At 39.4% G+C, this 23,389-nt stretch overlaps 2 protein-coding genes across 10 annotated transcripts in view; one reads left to right on the forward strand and one right to left on the reverse strand.

Moving 5' to 3' along the window:
- LOC135167494 (uncharacterized) overlaps positions 1-23,389 on the reverse strand; it is a 162,867-nt gene that overhangs the window by 30,677 nt on the left and 108,801 nt on the right. For 6 of the 7 annotated variants that reach the window (XM_064130752.1, XM_064130750.1, XM_064130751.1 and 3 more), the window contains 3 exons: positions 15,419-15,683; positions 15,216-15,343; positions 14,737-14,889 (listed from right to left, as the gene is read on the reverse strand). In XM_064130752.1, the coding sequence (XP_063986822.1) occupies positions 14,737-14,889; positions 15,216-15,343; positions 15,419-15,572 (435 nt within the window). In that variant the 5' untranslated portion in view covers positions 15,573-15,683. Of the gene's footprint in view, positions 1-14,065; positions 14,608-14,736; positions 14,890-15,215; positions 15,344-15,418; positions 15,684-23,389 lie in introns of those variants that run through there. The other variant, XM_064130754.1, reaches the window with a different exon arrangement.
- The window catches only part of LOC135167489 (LIM domain only protein 3-like), a 62,480-nt gene that overhangs the window by 21,223 nt on the left and 17,868 nt on the right, over positions 1-23,389 (forward strand). For 2 of the 3 annotated variants that reach the window (XM_064130736.1, XM_064130734.1), the window contains exon 2: positions 8,474-8,546. In XM_064130736.1, the coding sequence (XP_063986806.1) occupies positions 8,489-8,546 (58 nt within the window). In that variant the 5' untranslated portion in view covers positions 8,474-8,488. Of the gene's footprint in view, positions 1-5,633; positions 5,946-8,473; positions 8,547-23,389 lie in introns of all 3 variants that reach the window. The other variant, XM_064130735.1, reaches the window with a different exon arrangement.

Raw genomic sequence — 23,389 nt, forward strand, 5'->3', positions numbered from 1 at the left:
ATTATCGAATGTGTGCCGAGTCCAGTCGGGCCTGCGCTCGAGATTTCACTCCAACAATAAGCATTCGCGTTGTGGCACATCTCCACTCACTCTCTCCCTCTTTCACACCCACTCCCTCCCTCCCTTCCTCCTCTCACGCTATCTCCGTTAGTTGCATCGCCACCCGACAAACATCGCTCTTTCCCAATTATTGCCTCATAAATCTGCGGCCAATCTGCTAGAAACACCGGGCCAATTATCTCGGCATTAACGTGCGGTACAACTTGGAACGAATTTTTTTACACGAGAAAAATTACGAGTCTCAGTTATTTCATTAATGACAATGAATTATTCGCTTTTTTTCTCTGTTTATTGGGGCTATATTATCGTGTTGCAATTTTATCCTAATTAATTTTCTTCGTCTACAGATTTTTATGAATTTTTTTGCAATTTTATATTTATTTTTATCTTCAGATGGCCGAAAAATAATTTGGATTTTTTATTATTTTTTCGTTTGGGTGTGCGAATTTTGGTGTCATTGATTTGTTTATGTTTAGCCTTCCATCCTTGAAATGTGATATTGCCGATAGATTCTCACGTTATCCATTTCTGCAGTATCTACGGGTCCCAGTGGCTATTTACGGGTTCCATTAGAAACCTGTCAGTCGGGTGATCCTACTCCCCTCGAGTCTTTCGGGCGAGTTGGGATCGTACCTCGTTACAGGTTCTCTCTCATACTTGGCCCTCTTTACTGCCTCACCTTTTGGATATTTCGGCTTTCACGTGTTATAAATTTGGGATAAAAGCTCTTTTTCGGGCGTTGAGATAACAGCCAGATGAATTATTCTCATCTTCTTTTATTTTCCAAAGATACACGTGAATTAATATAAATATTATATTGACATCATTTTAAATTGCTTATTTCAGACTTCAGTGACAAGATTTCCTCAAATCCCAGTCACAATTACAAGATTTTTTCAATACCAATCTTCGAATATCTGAAAATGATTTGAACATTTTTTTTTCTTGATTGAAAACTCCTCTAATCGACTTTGAAAAATATAAAAAAAATATTTTCATTCAATATAATATGGCTTTCACCCTGTCGATCGACCTGTCGCTGGATCCGATGGCCTGATAGGAAATATTAATTTCACTAACTCACCCCCACCATCACCAGCGACGCCTCGGATCTGCTCGCCCTATCCTCTTCATTCCCTCCCCTCCCGATCGAACAATGTTTTCCAATTAACTTTATTTGAAATCGAGCTACGAGCGAGTCGTTCGACCTATGGTACTACCAGCCCGACTCCCTCCCCTGGTCTACCAACCTCACTCCCCCTCAGCGTCGTCGATTTTGATGTACGGAAAAAAGCACTCGACCAATGCCATCATCAATTCTCTCGTTTTTAGGACATTTTAGTTTTTTTTAGATTTAAAACACCGGTTCAACAACATTTTTCAATTACCCCAGGAACTGATGGGTGAGAAAAATCTTCCGGACTATACACATGATATGATGAATCTAGTGGAAAAATATTTTCTGTTTTTCCAATTTGGAAAAAAAATTAAGAAACAGTCACCTGTTGAAGTCCAGTTGAAATTAATGATTTTGAGAGGTCTTTCTTGCGATAAAAATTCCTGTAGAACTTCAATGAAAATATTGAACGAATATAGATAAATAATTAACGATGAAAATTCCATAATAAATCCATTTCTTCGTGTTTATTCGGAGAAAAAAAAATCCTCTTGCTACTCAGATCAACAAAACCTCAGAACCTCGGTAATCGAAAAGTTCCCAGGCTCCTCAATGACCCCATTTTCCCCCACCAAACGTCAATTCGAAAAATTCTCCGTTCCCTCGATCTTCATTAAATCGAATCGGAAGAATAAAATCCATTGGACGACTCAAAACTGCTGGGCGAGGATGTTTAGGGGGGGTAGGAGGGAAGGAGGGGAGTTGGAAATCGATGCTTATTTGTTTCTCGCTGGGTTAGGATGTGGCTCATCCCCCCGTGAAATGGATCTTGTGGGTTGCCTACTTCGACCCTCGTTCCCCCGAACGACGTGCACTTCCATTCAACCTATACCCACCAACTTTCTCCTCTCCCTCTTGCCCCTTGTCTTCTTTCACCCCTTCATATTCCACCTCGTCTTTTCGATCTTCTTGATACCAATTCCCAACCTGTCCCAACACAATTTCAATTTCTCAAACATCAAGAATCAAATGTAGAATGAGAAAAATAGAAGAAAAAAATATGGAAACTAAATAATATCGATTTTTAATTAAAAAATCAAAAAGATTTTACTTTCAACAAGAATTAAATTCCGAAAATTCATTTATCCAATTTAATCACCTAAATTTCTTCAATAACAATCAACAAGAGCATTGAATGAAGCAGTAAATCCTAAAAAACAAATTGCAACCCCCATAAATCAGGGAATCCCCCTAATCTAAATGAAGAAAAATATTCGATGGACGATGAGTAATGGTTTTTAATCATCGTATAATGAGCAGTCAGTTGTTTTGAAAAACAAAATTAAACCGAAGCGGTTGACGGCACAGCTGACGCTACCCCATTCCACCCACTCACCACCACCCCACGTGTTAAAGTACTCTGGCCTCACTGCGGCGCGTTTATACGAGGGGTTGAACGGATCGACATTATTCCAACGAAAAACGCATCGCTCTTCCCCATATCCCACTCAGCAATATAAAGTTAATAACATTCGATCTCGTGACGTTGAAAGTTAATTCCTTTAGGCATTAATACGGTGAGTGCATCCTCCCCTCCCGTGTAATGAGATTGCGTCGTCAAAAAAAATAGAGAAGGAGGAATACACGTGAATGAGGGAGACAGAGAAATTATTGAGTGGAAGAGGGGGAGAAATGATATAAGGGCTCGGTTATAAAGCTCGAGCGCAATAACCTATTGTCTGGTATCTCACCGGAACCCAGGAGTCTTCCCAACGATTCGTAATCGAATGAGGCGACAGGGAGAGAGAGAGAGCGAGGGGGTAGAAGGGGGAGAAAAAAAAATTGTTGAGAAAACAATGGATGAAATGAAAATTTCTTCAACCCCCGATTCAATAAAGAAAAAAGTGTCTGAGTTATTGCCCGATCGAGAAATTTTTATCCCCTTTTATTGGTAAATTTCCGAATGGTTTTGAGCCATGACAGATTTTTAATAAGTTTCTCACACTCCCCAGAGTCTTTCCCTCCCTAAAAATGATTTTTTCACGAATCTGGAGGCCCTTCTATTGCTCCAATTTGGTCATTTTGATATGTGTCTATGTGGGAGAGGGAAAAAATATTCAGAAAAAAATAGAGCATCTTTGCAGGTATTTATTAAAGAACTGAAGAATGTTGGAGCTTCAATGATAAATTGAGATGGCCAGATAAATTATCGTTTCATTCGGGGAATTGTTTGTCTGTGGAAATTAAATATTTTCAACCCCCATTTGATGGGGGAATAAGGTGCTTGAGTTATTGTCCGATGATAATATTTTTATCCCTTGTTATTGCTCAATTTCTGGACAATTTTGATCCGTGACAGATTTTTAATAAGTTTCTCCCCCTTCCAGAATCCCTCACCCCTGAAAATGGGTTTTTCTTTACAAATCTAGAGCGTGAAAAGAGGATTTGAGGAGGAATATTTGAAATATGGTGTTTTGGAACTTATACGTCGGGTTTTTTTTTTATATATATTTTTTTGTTTGGATTCAGTCATTTCGGCGATGTGTGCGTAATAGAATGGGGTTGGTTTTTTTTCTCCTGGAATATGGGAATGCAGAGAGTGGGGGAATGAAAATGGGAGAGTAAAAAAACGTCGATATTTATTGGCAAACATCCGGGCGAATGTAAAATTCAGTTTTCAATCTAAATGCGCCGGGCTTTGGGGCTGTTGGTTTGTGTATTGGAGGGAGGTTGTAAGAGGGTGGAACTCTTAAAATGTTTATTGAGTGCTAAACGAGTTTTGGATTGAAGATTTTTCGGTTTTTAGGTGAATAATATTTTTTCATTTTCCCACCTAAATTAAGAAATTGGTATATCGAATAGATCATTAATCGATTAGTATAATTAATTCGATATCGGTTTCAGTTCCCTCTTAAATTTCATTTCAGATTATCAAAAGTGCTAAACAATTAAAATTCCCTCGATTTCCCATAATTTGACTGGATGATTAATTAATTGAATGTGCGTCGCGCTATTATTTTCCATCACTTTTGTTTTATTATGAATGTGAGTAGAGGAGAACGGGCATTAGTAGATCCGATAATATCCAAAATTTTCACGAGTGCATATCAGCTTAAACCCTGAGCCATGGATTTTAGTTTATCCATCGTCCGTGTGGTCTTTCCGCGGTGACTCCCCTCAATTACATTACTTTACGCTAATGCCATTAGTTACCACCGCGCACCAGCTGACACACAGAATAAACTGTCGTGCATCCTTCCCACAAATTGAGAGCGAAAAGTACACGCAAAAGAGTTTAAATAATACCAGGGCCCGCAGAAAATGATGAACACGCGTGGGAATGCAGCGGGTAGATGTCGTCAATTCGTCAACACGTGTCGCCAATTTTATGCAACATCCTTCTCTCATATGTTTTTTTTTATCCCCGGGTCTCTCCGGTTGAATTCATGCCTGTCCCTTGGAATTAAATCCTCAGAGGCACCGACCAGAGCCACCGGATGCCCTTCATTACAACGAAAAAATACGACGGGCGTCTTTGATGCATTTGAAGTCATTGCAGGAGACAGTTTTGAAGTTTTTATTTTCAATATTACTTCCACATAATTTATTAAGCGAAAGGAAATTTTGGAGGAACTGTCACGTAATATTTACGTGAAATCAGAATTTTTTTAGAGCATTCCCTAATAAAAATTACAGTAACAATAAATTTCCAGATTATTTTTGTTGTTTTTCTTGGTGCTTTTGTGGCGATTGAATTTGTGACTTAAGTTTTAGCTGAAAAATTGACGAAATTCCTGTGAATAATTTGTTAGCTCAATTTTAAGACTCATGATTTCAATAGGGGTGGTGAGGGGTTGTTATGGCGATAAATATTGAAGCATAGGGGAGAACGAATGTATCGTGTAAGTGCAGATGAAATTACCTCTCGATACAAGCCACTTGTGAGTCTCTGTTATTCTCCACCCTAGGCTCACTCGAGCTTTTGCCTTTCTACGATACTCCGCCACATCCAGCCGAGGTCGTTCCTCCGCTTTCCGGTAAATAACTTAGGCAGGCGAGTCACTTCACCCTCATCACCTCTCTCCCTCGATTCACCCGTGGAATAAAGTCCAGTGAATGAGCCTCGATAAATTCCCATTTTCCATATTCTCGGTACTCGAGTCAAATTCATCCCATTGAACTAAATATTCAATAGTTTTTATTTTCATTACTTTCATTCTTGCTCCAGATTTTTTTATCAATAACTATCGGATAGATCTTCTCTTCCCCTATAAACAGAGCCCTTAGTAAAAATTCTCTACCCCCTTCAATTACGAAATATTAATAAAAACTCTAGAAATAACACAAATTATCCAGGAATATTCACCAAATAAATTCTACTCGACAATAACTCGACATTTTTTTCCCCTCCCCGTAACAATTTTAATTCTCTTCATACGATTTCTCAACTATCGAGACCCATGGATATCGAAGTGGTGGAGGGTCCTCCCTAGCCATGGGATAGCAGCGGTGTGACGGGGCCAGCAGCTCAGGGATTGAAAAGCAATTTCCCCGCGAGGGTGGCAGAATCGAGAGGAGGAAGGGTATACATCTCCAGCAAACCAGAGGAGTCAGACGTTGAGAGGAGGAGCCGAGGGTAAAAGACGATGGAAGGGCTTTATATTAATGATCCAGATATATTATCGGACGTGACCGAAATTGCTGTCAAAAAAGTCGGATATTGGATCGAAGGAGATTGCTAGATGCTTCCCAACTCCCTTCTCTCCAAGTGAGTCCCACTCGAGATTACATATATACTTAAGAATACTACGGGGCAATTCAATTTTAGTTTCAATCGATCGGTCGTAGGGGGAGGGGGAGGAGGGAATGTGAGAATTAAATGTGTCAATATGTCAGCCGAAATTATTTCAATATTTCATAGGATTCCACTGGCGATTTTTCACCGTCAAAAAATTCACAATCATGAGTTAATTTTATCGGTTTTTTTTGGTAAAATACACTCTGCCAGGCGCCTTTTTACCCCCCTCTCCCCTCGGAATCCATCCACTAATTTTTAATCTCTATTTACCCCCAATTTCCCGCCCCCCCCAGACGTGCGCTATTTGTCCATTTTCTCTCCTTTATTTTTAAGGAGTTATGGGTGAAGAAATGACTCTCGTTCCGCGTTTTCAATCCTCACGTACACGCCCTTAACTCACAAGAGAGAAGAAAAATACTGCGTTAGTGGTGGGGGTTTGTATAGCCCGAGTATACGGAACACACCCTGCCATAAAGAAGATCCCCTCAATCAGATAAAAAATGTATTATAGCCGGCATGATACAGGACTCAATACCTCGGTGCGCAGCTTCTTTCCGAGGCTCCAAAGAACGGACGAGCGCCTGAGAGTCTCCATCCCCCCTTGGTATCAACCCCTCTTACCCTCCTATACAACCACCCAATCACCCCACCATTCGCAGTCTATCCTTCTCCATTGACTCGCACTCTGTCGTTTGCGTTCTTTCGGATGAAACGAATCCACTGGTTATATACACAACAATACAAGGTCGATTGTATCGATCTGCTCCGGATGCAGATCCTGCAAGCTCAAACACACACTCATCCTCCCCACTGTTCATTCACTACGCCGAGATATTTCCCTTCTCTCGCTACTTTCTCTTCTGCGAAATTACATTCGATGATTGTAGCTCCTCAATCGAGTGGGCGAATTTTTATTGGATTTTTATGACTTCTTCTCGCAAATCCAATTTTTTTTTTGGGAAGATCGACCTTTAGCGTTTGGGGAGAGTCTCCGGTTGATTGTTATCAGGATTGATGGAATTATTCATTGAATCATTTTCGTGATAGGGAGATTGATGGGATTATTGTCAACAATAAATTCAATAATTTCGATTTAGACTGGATCAGACCGCATTATGAGGGGTCAGAGTTCTAGGAAATTTATCCCCATATTTCGAGGAACAATCGTGAAATGTTTAACAATCAGTCAATGTTTTTTTTTATTTCTCTGTAGAGCAAAACTATTTTTTATTGACCGCGATCGATAAACTTTGAGTTTTATTGAAGTGAAGAGGTTCAAAATTGATAAATTATTAATGAGATCGCTGAATAATGATAAGAATGGGAAAATTCATGGATTGAGTCGAATCAGAAAAAAATAACAACTAGAAATTTCATAACTGTTCCCGTTTCTTAATTAAACCACCGACCTCTTTTGAATACAGAAAATCCGGGTCGTGTAATTAATAATTCCCCATCCTCGGTAGTTAATTCTGATTTAGCATTTTTAGTCCATCTCCTGCCCCAGCCATACCATTTCACGACAAAAGGTCAGTCTGCAGGAATATATTCCTGAAATAAATAGCATTTCCGAGCCCGACGATCAATCAATTATCAAATTTTCATATCTGGGTCATCTCTATCCATATCCACACAACCCCTTTACCTCCTTTCACATATCCAATATTAATATCCCTCTCTGCAAATAAAACGAGAGCAACACGAGAAGCCAATGGAGTGTCGCTGAATATATCGGTTAGAATATTTCCGGGAATAATTGAAGTCGATTAATCTCCGTCAGACTCCAAATTTCAGTGCACCGTCATTAGACTTTATGACATTTTCATCAAGACTTGTATTTAATCACCTGTCAAATTTTAAATTCAACATGGTTGTGAAGTTATAATTTCTTATTCCCCTTAAGTTATTATACCATAGCCCCCTCTACTCTATCTAATTATTAATGAAGTACTTTTAGTGTCACACGACCTGCTATTGCCCACCAATGTTCAGACAATATTGAATTTAATTTAGCTCTTAATTACTCTGATGCCCGTTTAACCCCGAAACGATTCCTCCACATTGATACGTCATCTGAATCTCGTGCGGAACGTTACACTGAAATTATGCAACTTCCACCTCCGTAGAAAAATTAATATTCCACCCAGACCCCAGCAATCGTATCACCGCGAAATACTTATATTTGTTGTTATCAGACCCCTCGACTCCATAATTACCCAATTCCCTTCCATTTTTTATACGTTATCAACCACTTGTCACTATGCGGGTATGTTTAGCTGAGACTAACGCAATTCCTGTATTTACGCACGTGCACTGCGCACATGTTTCATGCATTTGAAAGGCGGTTTAGCGATATGAGTCAACTTTTAGATAAATTATATCCCACGATGTGGATTTTTAAAACAGGCGAGCCTTGACTTTATTTCTCAACTTCAAATAATGCCAAGAAAACGTATTTAAATATTATTTATTTTGTTACTATCATTATTTTTTTTCAGAAAAAAATATCATGAATGAAGAATCCCACGATCTTTGATCCACTGAAGCAAGCGTTGAGGACGACATCCAAGGGTAAGTCCATGCATATTCAATTAATTAAAAATCCTCCAATCATCATTTCTACAGCTTTTTCCCCCAATTTTCTACATCATCATATTTTACACGAATAGAATTTTTAAAAAATATCAATCAGATAAATTTGTAAATTCTTTCTATGCCATCACCATAAGTAGTCCCCTCAACTCCGTCTCCCCTTCCCCCCTTCAAAATTCAAAATCTAATTTTCCCATAAACCGAAACTAATGAAAAAGTAAAAATTAACGGCTAAAAGCTTTTGAAATTTCCAACAATCCAATTTATTATTTAAATGGAACTACACTCGTGCTGTTGGAACTGCGGTAGTTAAAAGGAGTATACGAGGGGGTAAGGGTGGGACCGGCGGGTGGAGGGGGGGAGGGTGTAGGGCAAGTTTCTGTGGGTATTAAATGCAGAGGTGTCCAAGCGCCCAGCCGACTCGGCTCGAGTCTCAAAGACCAATTTCCGCTGGCCTCTATTTACATAGTTGGGTATACCGAGCGGATAACACGAAGAGACGAGGCCAAAGTTGCGCCCGAGATGGCCAACTCACGCAGAGGTCTGCCCCCCCTGCCCTTTCCCCCTTTCCATCCTACCCCTTTACATTTCCCCTCCTCCACGTCATTCCTTTCCCGTGAATTTCCATATCTCAGTAATTGTAATGCACATTCATTACCTTCCACTGTGCCGATAAAATTAACATTTAGTTCTCGCTTTAAATAGTTATATTTATACTTTCAAATATTCAGCGTTTCATGGAGTGGAGTAACGAGCCTGATAAAATCCTCATTATTGTTCATTTATTTATTGATATTGCTGGAAGGGATGGGGGAGTGTGGGGGGAGAGGAGGAGGATGTGAAGAAGTTGATTTTGATGTATTCGCGTGAAGTGAGCCCAGATGAGATGTTCTTAATCCTGTCGTTCGTGCTCCTGATTGCAGGGAGCATAGAATGCTGATTGACACTTGTTTCTGGGGGTGAGGGGGTTCTAGGATGTCATGATTGAGGGCTAGCCCCTTTTATTTTTGCTTACAGGGCGGGGAAATACGCCTCAGAGACTTGGTTTTTTTTCATTGGTAGATATTTTTTTTTAGAATTTTTCCGCTGTAAAAAATATATTTTTTTGGGTTTCGGGGATCAAGTTAAACGGTTTTTGCGGTGTCATCGGAATTGAATAAATCGGTGTCGAGCGTTGAGGGATAATAGAAACGATATAATGAAATTCGTCACAAAAAGCTTTTCGATACGGTATTATAAAATTGGAGAACGAATCACCACCTTTTTTCCTGCAGAGCGAAGGGGATTATTCCCGCCTCTGTTGGTAATTATTTAAAAATTGAAGGAGTAATCGATGATGTGGGAAACTCGCGGGAACTCTGCGACAATTACCGGATTACGCGAGATTTTTTCCCCTTCGTGTGGAGGCAAACTCAAAGAGAATACGTAAATTCTTCTACGAGAGTTTGCAGTTAAATTTTTTTTTTTCAATTTCACGAGTGGATCAGTAGTTTTCTATGGACCAACAATATCACCCCGAATTCCGTAGAACACAATAGGAAACAGAAAACACGATGTGGCCATTAGTAAAATTACAACCAGTGATATTACCAATACGGGTGAGTGGTGAGTATTTACGAACGTTAACCTCCGCATGTTGCGAAACAGTGGGATGGAACTGTAACGACTATTACGATCTCTAGAGGGTCTCTTGACGAGCAACCCCAAGCGATAAAAGCCACGTGGAATTTTGAAAATTTCTTTTACGATTTTTAAATCGATTTATAAAATCCACCTATCGTTTTTCATCATTTTTTTTTGCTGCGCGCATCTGGAGAATGTTCTTTTTTTTGCTTCTGTGGGGGATAATATTGGAAATGGATGTGTGGCAGTGTGTGAGGGGATACATATGCAGTTGGTGAATCAACGCGGGACAATTGAATTCAATTACAAGCCCGGCAATGATCAGGGCTCTCAGTTGTAATCTGAAAATTGATTTTCGTTATTTTCGAGAGTATTTTTATTTATTTTCCAAAATTATGTCTCTTCCATTAAGAAATCTTCTCCACAGCTCAATCAAGTATCAATTATTATACGCTAAAGAAATGTCAATGAAAAATTAATAGGCCTTTGAATTTTTCTGAATGCGATTATCGCAACCGGTTATACGTAATCCAACAATCGGAATTCTGACAGTAGAGCGTACATATACATCACAGACATACATATCCCCGACTAACGCGAATGTAACGTAATCTGGATGTCTCTGGGAGCTGGCAAACGCGGGTGGTAGCCTGGTGGAGAAGGGTGAAACGGGCGCCCCTGGAGCTGTTCATTAGGGGCCGCATTGTCCGTTAACTAAGTACCAGCGATCTCCCCCCCTCACCCTCACCCTCCCTATCACCTCACTCTCCTTGCTCAGGGCATCCTCAATTCCCTGTGCATTTGGTTTCCATACCCGCACACGCAGCATCTCCACACCACCTCTCTACCCCCGGCTGTCTGTCTTCCTTGGGGTATATCTCCGACCTTTACCCAGCTCTACCGTCCCTCCCGTGATTTTACAGCCGTGTTGCGACTCCCGACGTGCCTCACCGTTCGATTCACAGAGATACCAAGGACGTGTGAATTGTATGCAGTGCCCTGGTCGATGACATTTTCCATTTTGTTGGGTGATAAAAAATATTAAAAAAACATTACCTCGTTTCCGTGATTATGGAGTGAAATGAGGAATTCCTGATAACAATTAGCCAACCGTTGTATTAAAGGATAAAATTACAGAACTCAAACTCGCTTATCGATTACGAACGTGACTTGGAAAATTTAGGCGCAGGTATTTTTTTTTTGATAGAAAATTCAGATAAAAAATATGAAATGTAAATGCAAATTTTTTATAAATGTTCCGTAAATGTTTCCTTTACCGCAATTTGCCGTTGCCGAGCAATAACGTTTATAAAGCGATAGGGGAATTTTATGGAACCGTCACGTGATTTTTTCAGAGTCGCGAGTCCACGATTTTTCCTATTTTTATTTAGTTTCTCGTTATTTTCACATTTCTCTGTGTACCGCACACTATTCAAAGGGTCTCAAGGCCCAGTGATAAATTTTAAATTTTTCCCGACGTATCACCTTAACACTCTCAAGATAAAACTAAAGGAAACCCCTCTGCTATCTCTCCCCCTCCAATTATCTATTTATTTACCATTATTATCACATCACGAAGGCTCAAAAACCGGAAACGGAAAACTCCCTGGAAAATTTTACATACACATTCCATCCAGGTTATTTGTACAAGATAAATCCCCCATCCCTCCCTCTCACCCTCGAGCCTCTCGACACGTGTTGTCCCTGGGTCCTCCTAATCGTCCGAATAAACATTTCTGCATCCGACCCCTCCCACTCCACATTTCTTTTTTCTTTCTCTCCACTGTCCCAAGAGAAATAACTCCTATTTAAACAGAAACACGTATATAAACACTGTCGCTTGCATATGTGCGTCAGATGATAGAAACCCCGGGCTAAGTAACGAACTTAATCTCCACTCATAGTGTCCCTCTGTATATATACTTCAACCTCGTGACACGTTGCGCCTGAGCTGTTAGTGACGCTCTCCCGCAGCAAAGCCGGTTATAATGAGCAGGGCATTAAAGTATGTCTTCTGGTGTATGTCTCACACGCAGCTGTCAGAGTGATTCAATTTTATTTTTTTAACTTTTTCATTTCGTCAGGGGGAGAAAAATTCCGGAGCGTTTGAACTAATTTTTTATCCAATTTATCTACAAAGAAATTTTTTTGTTAATTTCTAAATGATTTAATGAGCAATTTTTCGATATTATTTGGATTATGATTGATCAGTGGGTATTTAGGAAATGATTAATGGATTTGAAATTGAATTTAGAAATTATACGTGATTTTTGATTATTGAAAAAATACCTAATCGATTCTGATTTAACACGAACTATCAGTATTATTTTAAATTATCATTCAAATCTTTTGAATAAATTGCTGATTGCTGAGAAGTTTAGTTTTAATTAACGCGAACGCCGTCCATTTCATTTGAATTCGTCGGGTCGTGTCCTCCACCCACCTCCACCTTTTGTCCGTTACCTCTTCCAAATCACCATAATTCCGGCTTACAGAAAATGACAGCTTTTAACGTTGATGCACAGTTTATACCGTGAAGAGAGTAGAAGCAGTATTATTTTAAGTAGCGTGGACTGTATAATTCAGGGCTATGCGAAGGGTGGTGTGGAACAAAGTTCAGGGGTAGAGAGATATTTTTTTTTTTCGCAACTAAGGGTGAGGGAAATGGGCAGAGGTAATACCATCCTCGTGTCGCCCAGGGAATACTCAGTGTGCTAAACTGATGAACAAATTTCACCCATAAATTTGTGATTTGCAATTATTTACGTGAGTGCATATCAATCCAAAGTAAACGACAATGCACCTCAAAACTATTTTTCAAACTTCACTTCCAAAACATTTTTTTCTTTCATCCAAACTTAAAAAACAATTCACCCACTCGGATAAACGAAACAAAAAATATCTGCCCTAAGTCTCGAACAGTCTCAATTACAAACAATGCATTGAAAATCAACTCATCCCTTCATCGAACCCTACAAAAAGATAAATCCACACTTAATCATCGTGTAATACAAAAAAAAGGAGCCCAGTAACCCGATATCTTGAGAATTCACAGTGCGACAAGGTCCGCAGTGACTGCATGGGGAGGGGTAGGGGTAGGGGGAGAGAAGAAAAGTAAGTAACAGTGATTGAAGGGGGGGAGGGAGCACGAGGCGCCAAGTTGCTACGCTGATTGCACCACAAAGGGTGCAATTATGCGGCCCTCGAGCAATCACCGAGCATTCTGCCCGCCATTTGACCCCCAGTATCGTCTCCAACCACGTCGTCAATTCTTTTTTTTTTATTTAAATGCGCAGCAGTCCCCTCCCGCCCTTGGCCACAACCCCGCTGGTCTCCGGCGTAATTTAACCTTCCCCCCCATTTCCGGGGGAAGGGGAGTGGAGGCGAGAGGATGAGAGGAAAAATGTGTTAATGAAGGATTGTCATTCACCAGCTAATCTGAGTGAAAATATCGAAGGTTTAAATTTAAATTTGTCGGCATTGGTTTTTTTTTTCGGCATTTTGGGGGAGGGGGGAGGGGAGTGAAGTGGTTGTTCAGCTCTGGTATTCACCGGTTTTTGAGGTTAGAGGTCTCGCAGTGTCTCTGTCGGATCCACTGACGGCCAGTGGATAGCGCGAGAGGCATTAACTCCCACATCGTTCCTGGGAGCTAATGGACTACGGAAAGATAATTAAGTGGGCTCTTGTATGTGCCCGTATAGTCTGACGGGGAACAGCCGTGCATGCCTAAACGCCCGATGACACGTGTTTCCTCATGGGAACCTGTCCATTATCATTTGGGAAAACATGAGAAATAATCAATCGAGGGATTTTGGGGTTCCCTGGTTTGGTGAAAGTTGAGGGATCGGAAGGGGGATCAATGATTTTTGAATTAATGAAATTATTTCATGGTGGAAGGTAGATTTATTTTAATAGTTTATGATGACTATTTTATGCGTAACAAAATAATAATTGATTGTGGTGGAGTGAAATAAAATTGTAGAGAGAAAATTTATTTCATCAAATTAAAAACTTTTATTAGAGTCTTTCTCGGAATTTATGATTAGATTATTGGTCTGTGAATATGATAATGTCCAGATGTCGGTAATACTCCGAAAGTCCCAGCATCCTCAACGAGACACCCAGGATTTCTGAGAGGGCTTATCTAATCCTCTAGTTTTTTTTTCTCCTAATTCCACCAATTATCGAATTCCGGTTTGGAACGTTGGAGTTTGAATGTTCGAACGATAATCATTATGATCTGTGGCTGGTGTCTGAACTGCATTATACGTAACAAATCTCGAGGTCAAATGACTGATTGCAAACAAAATACTATTAAATTTACACTCCTGTTTTTTTAATAATTCTCCGCAGATTACATGACATGTTGCAATTATTTGTTTGGTTGCTCCCTCACGCAATTTCCTCGGTGACAGACCTGAATTCGAAATTGACGTGTGACAAATTAATTGTTCTTTCGAAATTAAGTTCCAGTTAATTTTTTTACTTTATATTTCGATTTAATTATTTGAGATGGATTTATCAATAGCAATAAAACTCGACTTACGAATTTAACTGCTTCCTGGCCATCGCCTCTCAAGTGAAGAGCACAGAGCATTCCCTCAGGTGGAGGCCCCGGTCTTGTTTCGGTGACAAAGCTGGGGCGTATGCGACAGCTGATGGGTCTGGTGCAGATATCTGCTCTGTATGCATAGCTTGCCTGTGAATAAGAGAATTATCTTAATTTATCGAATTACTGTCGAAATTCACTGCGACGTAGACAACTTTCGGTGGAAATTTTGGATATAATTTTCGGTGATTCTTACGTGTTAACATTTTTTCAGTGAAGCGGTTCCTTTGATAACAAAAAATTAGCTTCTGAAACATTTTTCTATTTTTCAAATACGAAAAAACTTGGAAAAAGTTCACATTTAAGGTTGGATTTGATAATCAGTGAGGGAACTGAGAGTTTTATATTTTTTACTGAATATTTATTTCCGTGTGTTGGTCCTCCCGATGAAGTACTTAATTATATTCTTGACCTACCCAAATAGCTAGTTCAGACCCCAAATATTCCCTGCAAAGATCCCCGGGGGTAGTCGTGAAAACAATCGGCTGTCGGTCTTTGGAACCTCCGAACGCCTGTTGCGATGCACTTCCCCAACTGTTTTCCGCTAATATAAATAAATAAATGGGTGGAATATTTGAAACAATTGAAAAATATCTGTCAATGATACTAAAAGAATTACCGGTATATTGACAGCTGATGATGTCAGTCAGAACAGCGAGTAAAATCCAAATAAATATTCTTAACTTTGATCTCAACATTGTGATGAGTGTCTTGTTCAGTTGCCTCAGACACGACTCGTTACAAATGCGACTGTGACGAGTGATCCTTCGCATTTTATCCTTTCAATGCATTCGTCGGAGTTGTAAAGTTGTTTATTATATTCAAGATTATTGTCCATAATTCTTATGGCTCGTATTCACAGAATAATCAGATTATGTAACAACCTGTCAACGCTCCGTTTTACTTAGTGTGAACAGAATACTGTTTCAACTTGTGAGGGAAAAAAACAATATTTTACACTCTAATGAACATTTGAATGTTCTTATTGTCCCATTCAATCGCTGTTTTTACATTAATTAAAAAAATTATGACAGGGTAAAAACAAGTTTTATTCTCACCTTCACCGAACACTTTCCATTTTTTTAACGTACTTTTTTGATCGATATTTCCAGTATATTTTACCGGAAGTTTTATCGACTGACTGTTCTCCGCGAATTGAAGAATGTTTCGTTACACGACGAGAAATATTCCGCAACAATTGCGGACGTCAAGTTCACTCGAGTAGGAAAATTTCAGTTAAAAATTTCCAGCAGAGTCTGATCATTGGAATTAATTAATTTTTTAATAGCTCATTATCTGCCAGATATAATCAAAAATTTAACAATTAGTCAGAACGACTTTATTTAACCTCTCTCAATGCACCGAGTTATTTAAAAAATCAGGGGAAATCCGGACAACTCAGTTGTTTATGTGCAAAGAGTTATAGTTGTTGCAGGTATCGGTTGAATGGCGGGAGGTAATGTCGGTATGGGGTTATTGCCTGTTGGATGATTTATCTAGTAATACTAGCCGACAGGGCCACGGGTACACTGCTGAGACGACGGGGTGGGGTATTACCCCCTTTCGGACCACACCAGCACCCGTGGAAATTAAAAACTCACTTTATTACACGTCTCATTCTCCAACTCACTCCTTCCCCTTTTTACCCACCCCTCAACTTCACCCCCCCGCACCTATTCTATGGACTTAATATGAGGCCGACCCATACCTGATGGAACGAATATTATTAAAGTTCGTCGGCACGCGAAACCCGTGAAATATCGCTCGAGCTAGTCAACTCTCTCCTCCCTCACCCCTCCCTCTACTCCATTTTTTTTCCATTTTCTCTTTCTCTTTCACTTCCTCATACTCTGGGCCTTTTATTATTACCACACCTTACTCTGCACTCACTCTGTCCCTTCTCAACCCCTTTCCCGCACTTTTTTCTTGACTTTTCCACCGTCAGATATGAAACATTATCATCTGTAATGAACATTTATGTCTCGAAAAATGCAGTTGCTAAAACAATTTTAAGAAAATGGGGGAAAAGTTAATGAGAATATTAATTACAAGTAATCGCAGAAATATTTCAATTTTATTATTTTTAATGATGAAGAAATGATTTTCTGAAGAAACTGACATTGACTGAAAGATAAACCGTTTCCTCTGGAGTTCAAAAAATTTGACTAAAAGTCAGGGAATTTTCTCATTGTTTTTAACATGTAAAATCAATATTGATCTAGTCAATTGATTACCCACCATCACAGTGGGTTCACAATCATATCCACCATTAGCACAGCTGAAAACACCTACGGATTTTAATCAATTTCTCCCGCAGTGTGAAATGAATTCATATTTTTTGTGGGCATTAAATTTTACACTCTATATTGTATTTGCACTAATGGGATGCATTAGCGTTACGCCCAAAGGGCTGAATATTGAAAATAATGCTAATGTAATTTGGATATGATTGTAAATAACGACGATGGCCCTTTGATTGTAATAAAAAATCTGGTTTATTATTCACTGTAAACTACTTACGATGTGTTGAACATTTTCGAAATTGAATGAAGTACGTTTTATTAATGTCAATAAGGCAATTACTGATGTTGAACTGGTTTTCCCCCCGGCCTTTGGGTGTCTCATTCGTATTATCCAGCGCCAGAAAGGTAGGAAAAGCTTCGAGCGGCCCGCGAGTGAGTCAAAACAGTTCAAAAAATTTTTTTAAATAAAATAAAAAAATCTACATTCCAAAAAAATTCGGAAACGCTCAATTATTCAACGCAGAAACAGACAGAATTTTTTTTGGTTCAGTTACGATTTTTTTGTTATAAAATGAATGGATCGGATCGCGAGCTGATCGAAACCATCGCCACTGGGTGCAGGGGGTTGGGGACGATAATAGGGGAGAGTAGTGGGGCGATTTCTCCAGTCTCTGGCTGAGCAATATTCCATCCTAACCCTCCCCCCACATGCCTTGCCTATACCCCCGTATTTATCGTGTACTCACTGGGCTCTCAGCAATTTATTTATTGCCATTTCACTCATATCATTCCATTATACCCATTGAAATTTCTGTTCAATTATCTGGTTTATTATCCCCCTGTTATTGGCGGATTTCATTTCCTAGTTCGTTTTTTATGAGAATATTGTTTTTGATTGATTGAAAATCGTTTTGATGACAAAGTGGTGAGCTCGGAATAACATAGAGACATAAATTTATGATGAGGTATTTTAAAAAAATAATTCTAAAGTGAAGAACTGTCTTTGCTTATCAATTTGTAATCCCATAATTTTTCATGGAATTTTATATCATTCATGACCTCAAACGACCTTAAATAGTTTCAATAAATATTCGCCGAATACTTTTAAGGATCACATATTCATATCTCTCTTAAGGTAGAATTTTTAAACAACTGCACTCAGTTCTATATTAAATTTAGTGTATTATCAAGTGATAGGCACATCGATAGTTTGAAAATTTCAACATTAAATACCGAAGTCAATCGGCCATTCTCGGAATTAATAGACAACTCTGCAGATTTGTCTGCACTTCCAGAGTTATTTTCAAAGCAATCTATCTCAAATGCATGATCTCACGTTCTCTTGCCATTTCTCTGATAAATTAATGCCATCAATTTATCGTGACCATTAAAACATTGAAAATTTAATTGGAAAATTCTAAAATTACCGTTCGCCACTTTGATTTCATCTTCCGTCGAAATTTTTTATTTTTCATCACATAATCTATAGTTACGTATTGACCCACTTGCAAAATTAACCCTTTTGCTCGTCCCAGGTCTCATGAATTTCAAATCGAAAATCTCCAAATACAGAATTAGCTCAATTCCCGATGAAAAATCGAATCGAGTCGAATGAAAAAAGATTAAGCATGCCAGGTGGTTGGAATGAAAAATTCACCGAGTGAATAAATCAACGAGAAGAGGTATAACGTAACTGCTTTTAGTCTAAGTATCCCAGGAGTAGCCTTTCCTCTCTTCTCTCATACCCTCGGAGTGGCATTCGGTGGGAGGGGAGGAAAAAAAAATTGCAAGGGAAGAGGAGAGAAAAAAAAATACCTGAGGGGTATCTGGCGTGTGTGTACAGTGACACAGAGGCCATGGGCACTCTGAATTCACTTCCGACGGCCATTCAGACGGACATCAGGTCTTTACCCGGGGGTGAATTCTTTCTGACGCGTCGATTCCATTTCCCCCTTTTTCAAAGCAAGCGCTCTTCTTTCCCCGTCTTCCCCCTTTTTCCGGTTTACGTCTGACCAAATTAATTCCAAGTTTTTTTTACATCAGCGATAATGATCACTCGACATTTGAATTTATATCGGTGGATCAGGGGAGTTGTAAACATTAGTCAACATGAATTTTTAATTTGGTGGAAAATATGTTAATTCAAGGAATTATTTTTGGGAGTAGAATAATGGAAAGAGTCAATTTAAATGATTTCACATAAACATTCGCAGCCCTGACGTCCTGGCAAATTGTCCCTGATCCATTGGGCGAGAAAATCCACGTTGGAAAAAAAAGTCGCGAGGGGGGTGAAGGCTGGGAGAATGAGAAAAAGGGGGAGAGACTGCTGGCTCATCTTGTAATGGACTCAGGAGACAGCCGAGTCGCCTAATGGAGCTCCCTGCTTCTCCAGAAAAAGCTCTTAGTAGTCGTGTCTCTACACTGAGAGGGTATATCGATGTTATACTCCGCTCGTTATTTTTTATTGATAAATGGTCAGAAAAAAAATCAGTGCATCAATGGCCCCTACCCCAATGAGAGAAAAACAATAAAAAATAATATAATTTTCAGAAGGAGTTCCTCCTTAACAATCTCAACCCTCGCAAATTCACAATTAATCATTTATTACTTCAATAGTTTATTTAGAATTATTTTCCAGTTGAAATACTCTGGAATTTCGATTTACTTAATACCACAAATAAAAATTGGAATGGAAACCCCCTGTAAAATTACAACCCCTCATACTGCGGGACAATCCATCGCGAGATGATAAGTCTCGACGTCGATCGAACTCACAAAAAAAAAATATCGAAAACGGAGGGAGTATGGGAGGAGGGGGGGGGAGGGGAATACACAGAAAAGCGATTTACGAGTGAGTCTCGTTTGGCCAAAAGAAAGCAATACACTCTATGATCTCGTAGATGCGGGCGGTGGGGATGGAAGAAGATGAGAAGAAGCAGATAGAGAGAGGAATAAAAGTCTTGAAGTATTTCCTCCTCCTCCTCCCCCCCCGCCCTTACCCCACTACAACCCCTAGTTCCATTTCCCTCTTTGTCCCCAGCCGTCATCCTTTCCCAGTCCACTCTCGAGAGTACCTCTGTCCCCTCGGGTTTTCCATCCCCCCCCCCTCGTCCAACGTCTGATGTCCGATACATCAGTCCCATGCATAATAAATCCCAGGGATGGCCCATGAGTGGAGGAACGAGTTGGCTGCTCCCCCACTCCTTTGCCTTTCCAACGAGTGGAAAAGAGACATCACCAGCACTTTGACTTGGACTTGAATCCTTTCCCCACACCCCGGCGATGTCCGGAGACTACCAAAACGAAGGTCCACGTACTCTTCTCGTCCTCTTTCAGGGATTTGGTGTCTCTCTCTCTCCTGGCCGGTGATGGAGAACCTCCCAGGATATCAATATCCGGGATTGTCCGAGTTGAGACTCAAATATCACAAATACGGGACGCATGTTCCTTCGTTATTGCTCTTTCGGGGAGTTTCGGAGGTTTTTAAAAAGTTTTTCCCTGATTTTTTTCTCCTGTTTCGGGCGCAGAGAGAGAGAGAGAGAGACGTTGGATAATGTGTGGTGAGATGGGGTTTTATTTGAATTTCCCGCGTTAATTGATCTCGGAAATTTTGGAATTATTTGGTGAAGTGAAGCAGGTGGAGAATTATTTTGATTGGAGAGGAATTTAAATTTTTTTATTGTCAAGTAATGATTTTTTCAGCGAGAGGGAATAATATATTTGACATTTGCCAATAGTAAAACGTAGGGAATTAAATTCAAGATTTGCCAATGAAATCGAATTTTCGTCTTTCTCTCGTCGTTTTTACTTCACCACCGAGGGGATGAATTTTGGTAGGGTCTATTTTCTCATTGACCCTGGTACTCAGCTGTCTCGAAAAGACGAGGGAATCGACAACCTGTTGGGTCGCTCGATCCGCACCCCCTCCACATCACTGATATTATTTTTTCTCTCTCGGGTTTTTTTCCCTCTCTCGTTATTACGTGTAATCGAGGATTTTGCATTGATAATACATTCGCTTCTCTTCTTTTTATCCGCCAATTACGATTATTGCCTTTTAATCCCGTCGAAAAAATTACTTGAATAATGGACAGTACACCACGCTGCCCTTAAATCCGTAATAAATTTTTAAAATATAATCTATTTAAATTTCTACTTTTGGTATTCAATTTGTTAAAATTAATGAAAGTACCGAGTTTTTATTTTTATGTGAAATAACGGGTTGAATTTCCTCATTTACTTGATAACTAATTGGACAATAAAAAAATTGTATCAATTAAAAATCCAACTCATTAATTTTTTTCAGCATCTGAATTAAAATGGCATAAAAAATCTCAAAACTATACCGGAATATTCCCCCAAAAATTAAATCCCTGTATCCTCAACAAACCGATCTCAGGAGAAATAAAACAAAAAATAGCAGCCGTTGAAACGTCTTTTCTCCAAAAGCACTCAGAATGTCCTTTCTCCTCCACTTCCGCATCTTCGTTGAATCCAAGAGTGAGTGGAGTCACCCCGGAGTAGTATAAGTCGAGGACAAAGTAGACGGCGTACAGAAAACCTCCATTAAAGTCCCAAGAAGTGATTAGTACTTCCACCCTCCACCTCCTCATCTCCCTCAAACTCCTCCCCCACCCCTTGTCATCCCCTGTTCCCCATCCGCACAACCCAGAGAGTCCGTCGAATTTATCGTACATAATTTCGAGCACTCACTTCGCAGCAATTCATTCCAACTTTATTATTTTCACTCCGATATTTTCTCATATCCCTCCACTCCTCCAATTAATTCAATTAACAAATTATCGAGATTTGGCGCACCTTCGGCGGCTGGATTTCTCCCATTATTCTTCTTTCGTTTGTGCGGGGCTTTTTTTTTTCGACGCTTACTCTCTTTCAATTAATCAGAACCACTCTGGGGTAATTAAAAAGGGCCATCGATGGAGTCTAATCCATTTTGCGATGTTTCAGTGATGTTTCTGAGTGGTTCGCGGAGGAAATAAAATGTGTGTCGAATGGGTGGAGATGGGTATGGCTTGTTTCAATGGCATTGGGGGGAAAAGAGAGGTCGTAATCTATCCTGTTTAATCTCGCTAATGATTTCGTGATTCTTATTGTTAACGCGAATTTACGAGGGTTTTATCTTTCTGGTTTTTTTTTTGATGGTGTTAATTAGCTGAAGTACTGGAGCTGTATTTAGTCCGATATTACTTACAAATCACATTATGAGAAATTCTCACAACTAACTTCTATGCAATTCTTTAATTAATTATATTAATTAATTACTATCGTAATTATTGAATCCGATTTACACTTCAATTTCTACGAACTTGATACGGTGAATACTAATTTAATCACAATAATAATTTGTGAGGGTTTAAAGATAAAAATATTAATGAATATTTTATAAATTTGTTAATTCATGGCATAAATTAGTTGAATAATTGCTTGAAATAGGGAAATTGTACATATCATTAAATGATCTTTGCACGAATAATCTTGAAATTCTAATTGCAAGAAAATTTAATGCATTAAGTCGCACCCCAGGTGAATAAAAAAAAACTCGTAGCTTTTCTAATTTAATCTGGCGAATGATTCCGTGATTCTCTCGTACCGGCAACCCTTTCATTACTTAGTTTCCCATTCCCCTCGTGATCTTCAATGTTGCCCCCCCTCTCCCTTCATCCCCCTCATACCCTCCACCACTTCATCCCGTCATTCCCCTTCAACTGCGAGTAGAACTGCTGCGCAACACTAAATCAACGGCCGGTGTAATTTTTGTAATGGGAGGTGTGGCTAGAGGGGAATCATAGGGGATGACTGGTGGGGAAAATTCGCCGATAGTGGGGAGAACATCCCTGTGTTAGGGATGGCGGAGGGGTGGTGGAGCCTGCGGTGGGATTCAGCGGGCGAGGGGCGGGAATAGGGGTGGAAAATAAATTCAAATTATTCCGGAATTCGATTCATGGTTATAACATCGATAGTGTTGCCATACGATTCGTTGTAACATAATCATTGTCAATTGGAAATTTTTAATTATTATTAATATTTATTTGATGTTCAATGTCTCAATTTTTGTACTACTGTACAACATTTCCAATGCACTGGGTGATATTCGGTTGTAATAAATCACCGTTGAATTCTATTAAAATCCAATTCCGCTCTCCGGAATACTAAAAGCTTCATAAAAATTAATATTCATTCGTTTTAGGAATATAACTGGAAATTGGAGAAAATATTGACTGTAAATATCACATTATAAATAATAATGATATTAGTATAATATAATATAATGATAGTAATTAAGAAAAAAGGGGAATTAATGCCCTAGAAGTTTTTCCAGTGAAACT

This window comes from Diachasmimorpha longicaudata, chromosome 11, assembly GCF_034640455.1.
Source record: "Diachasmimorpha longicaudata isolate KC_UGA_2023 chromosome 11, iyDiaLong2, whole genome shotgun sequence".
Taxonomy (NCBI): domain Eukaryota; kingdom Metazoa; phylum Arthropoda; class Insecta; order Hymenoptera; family Braconidae; genus Diachasmimorpha; species Diachasmimorpha longicaudata.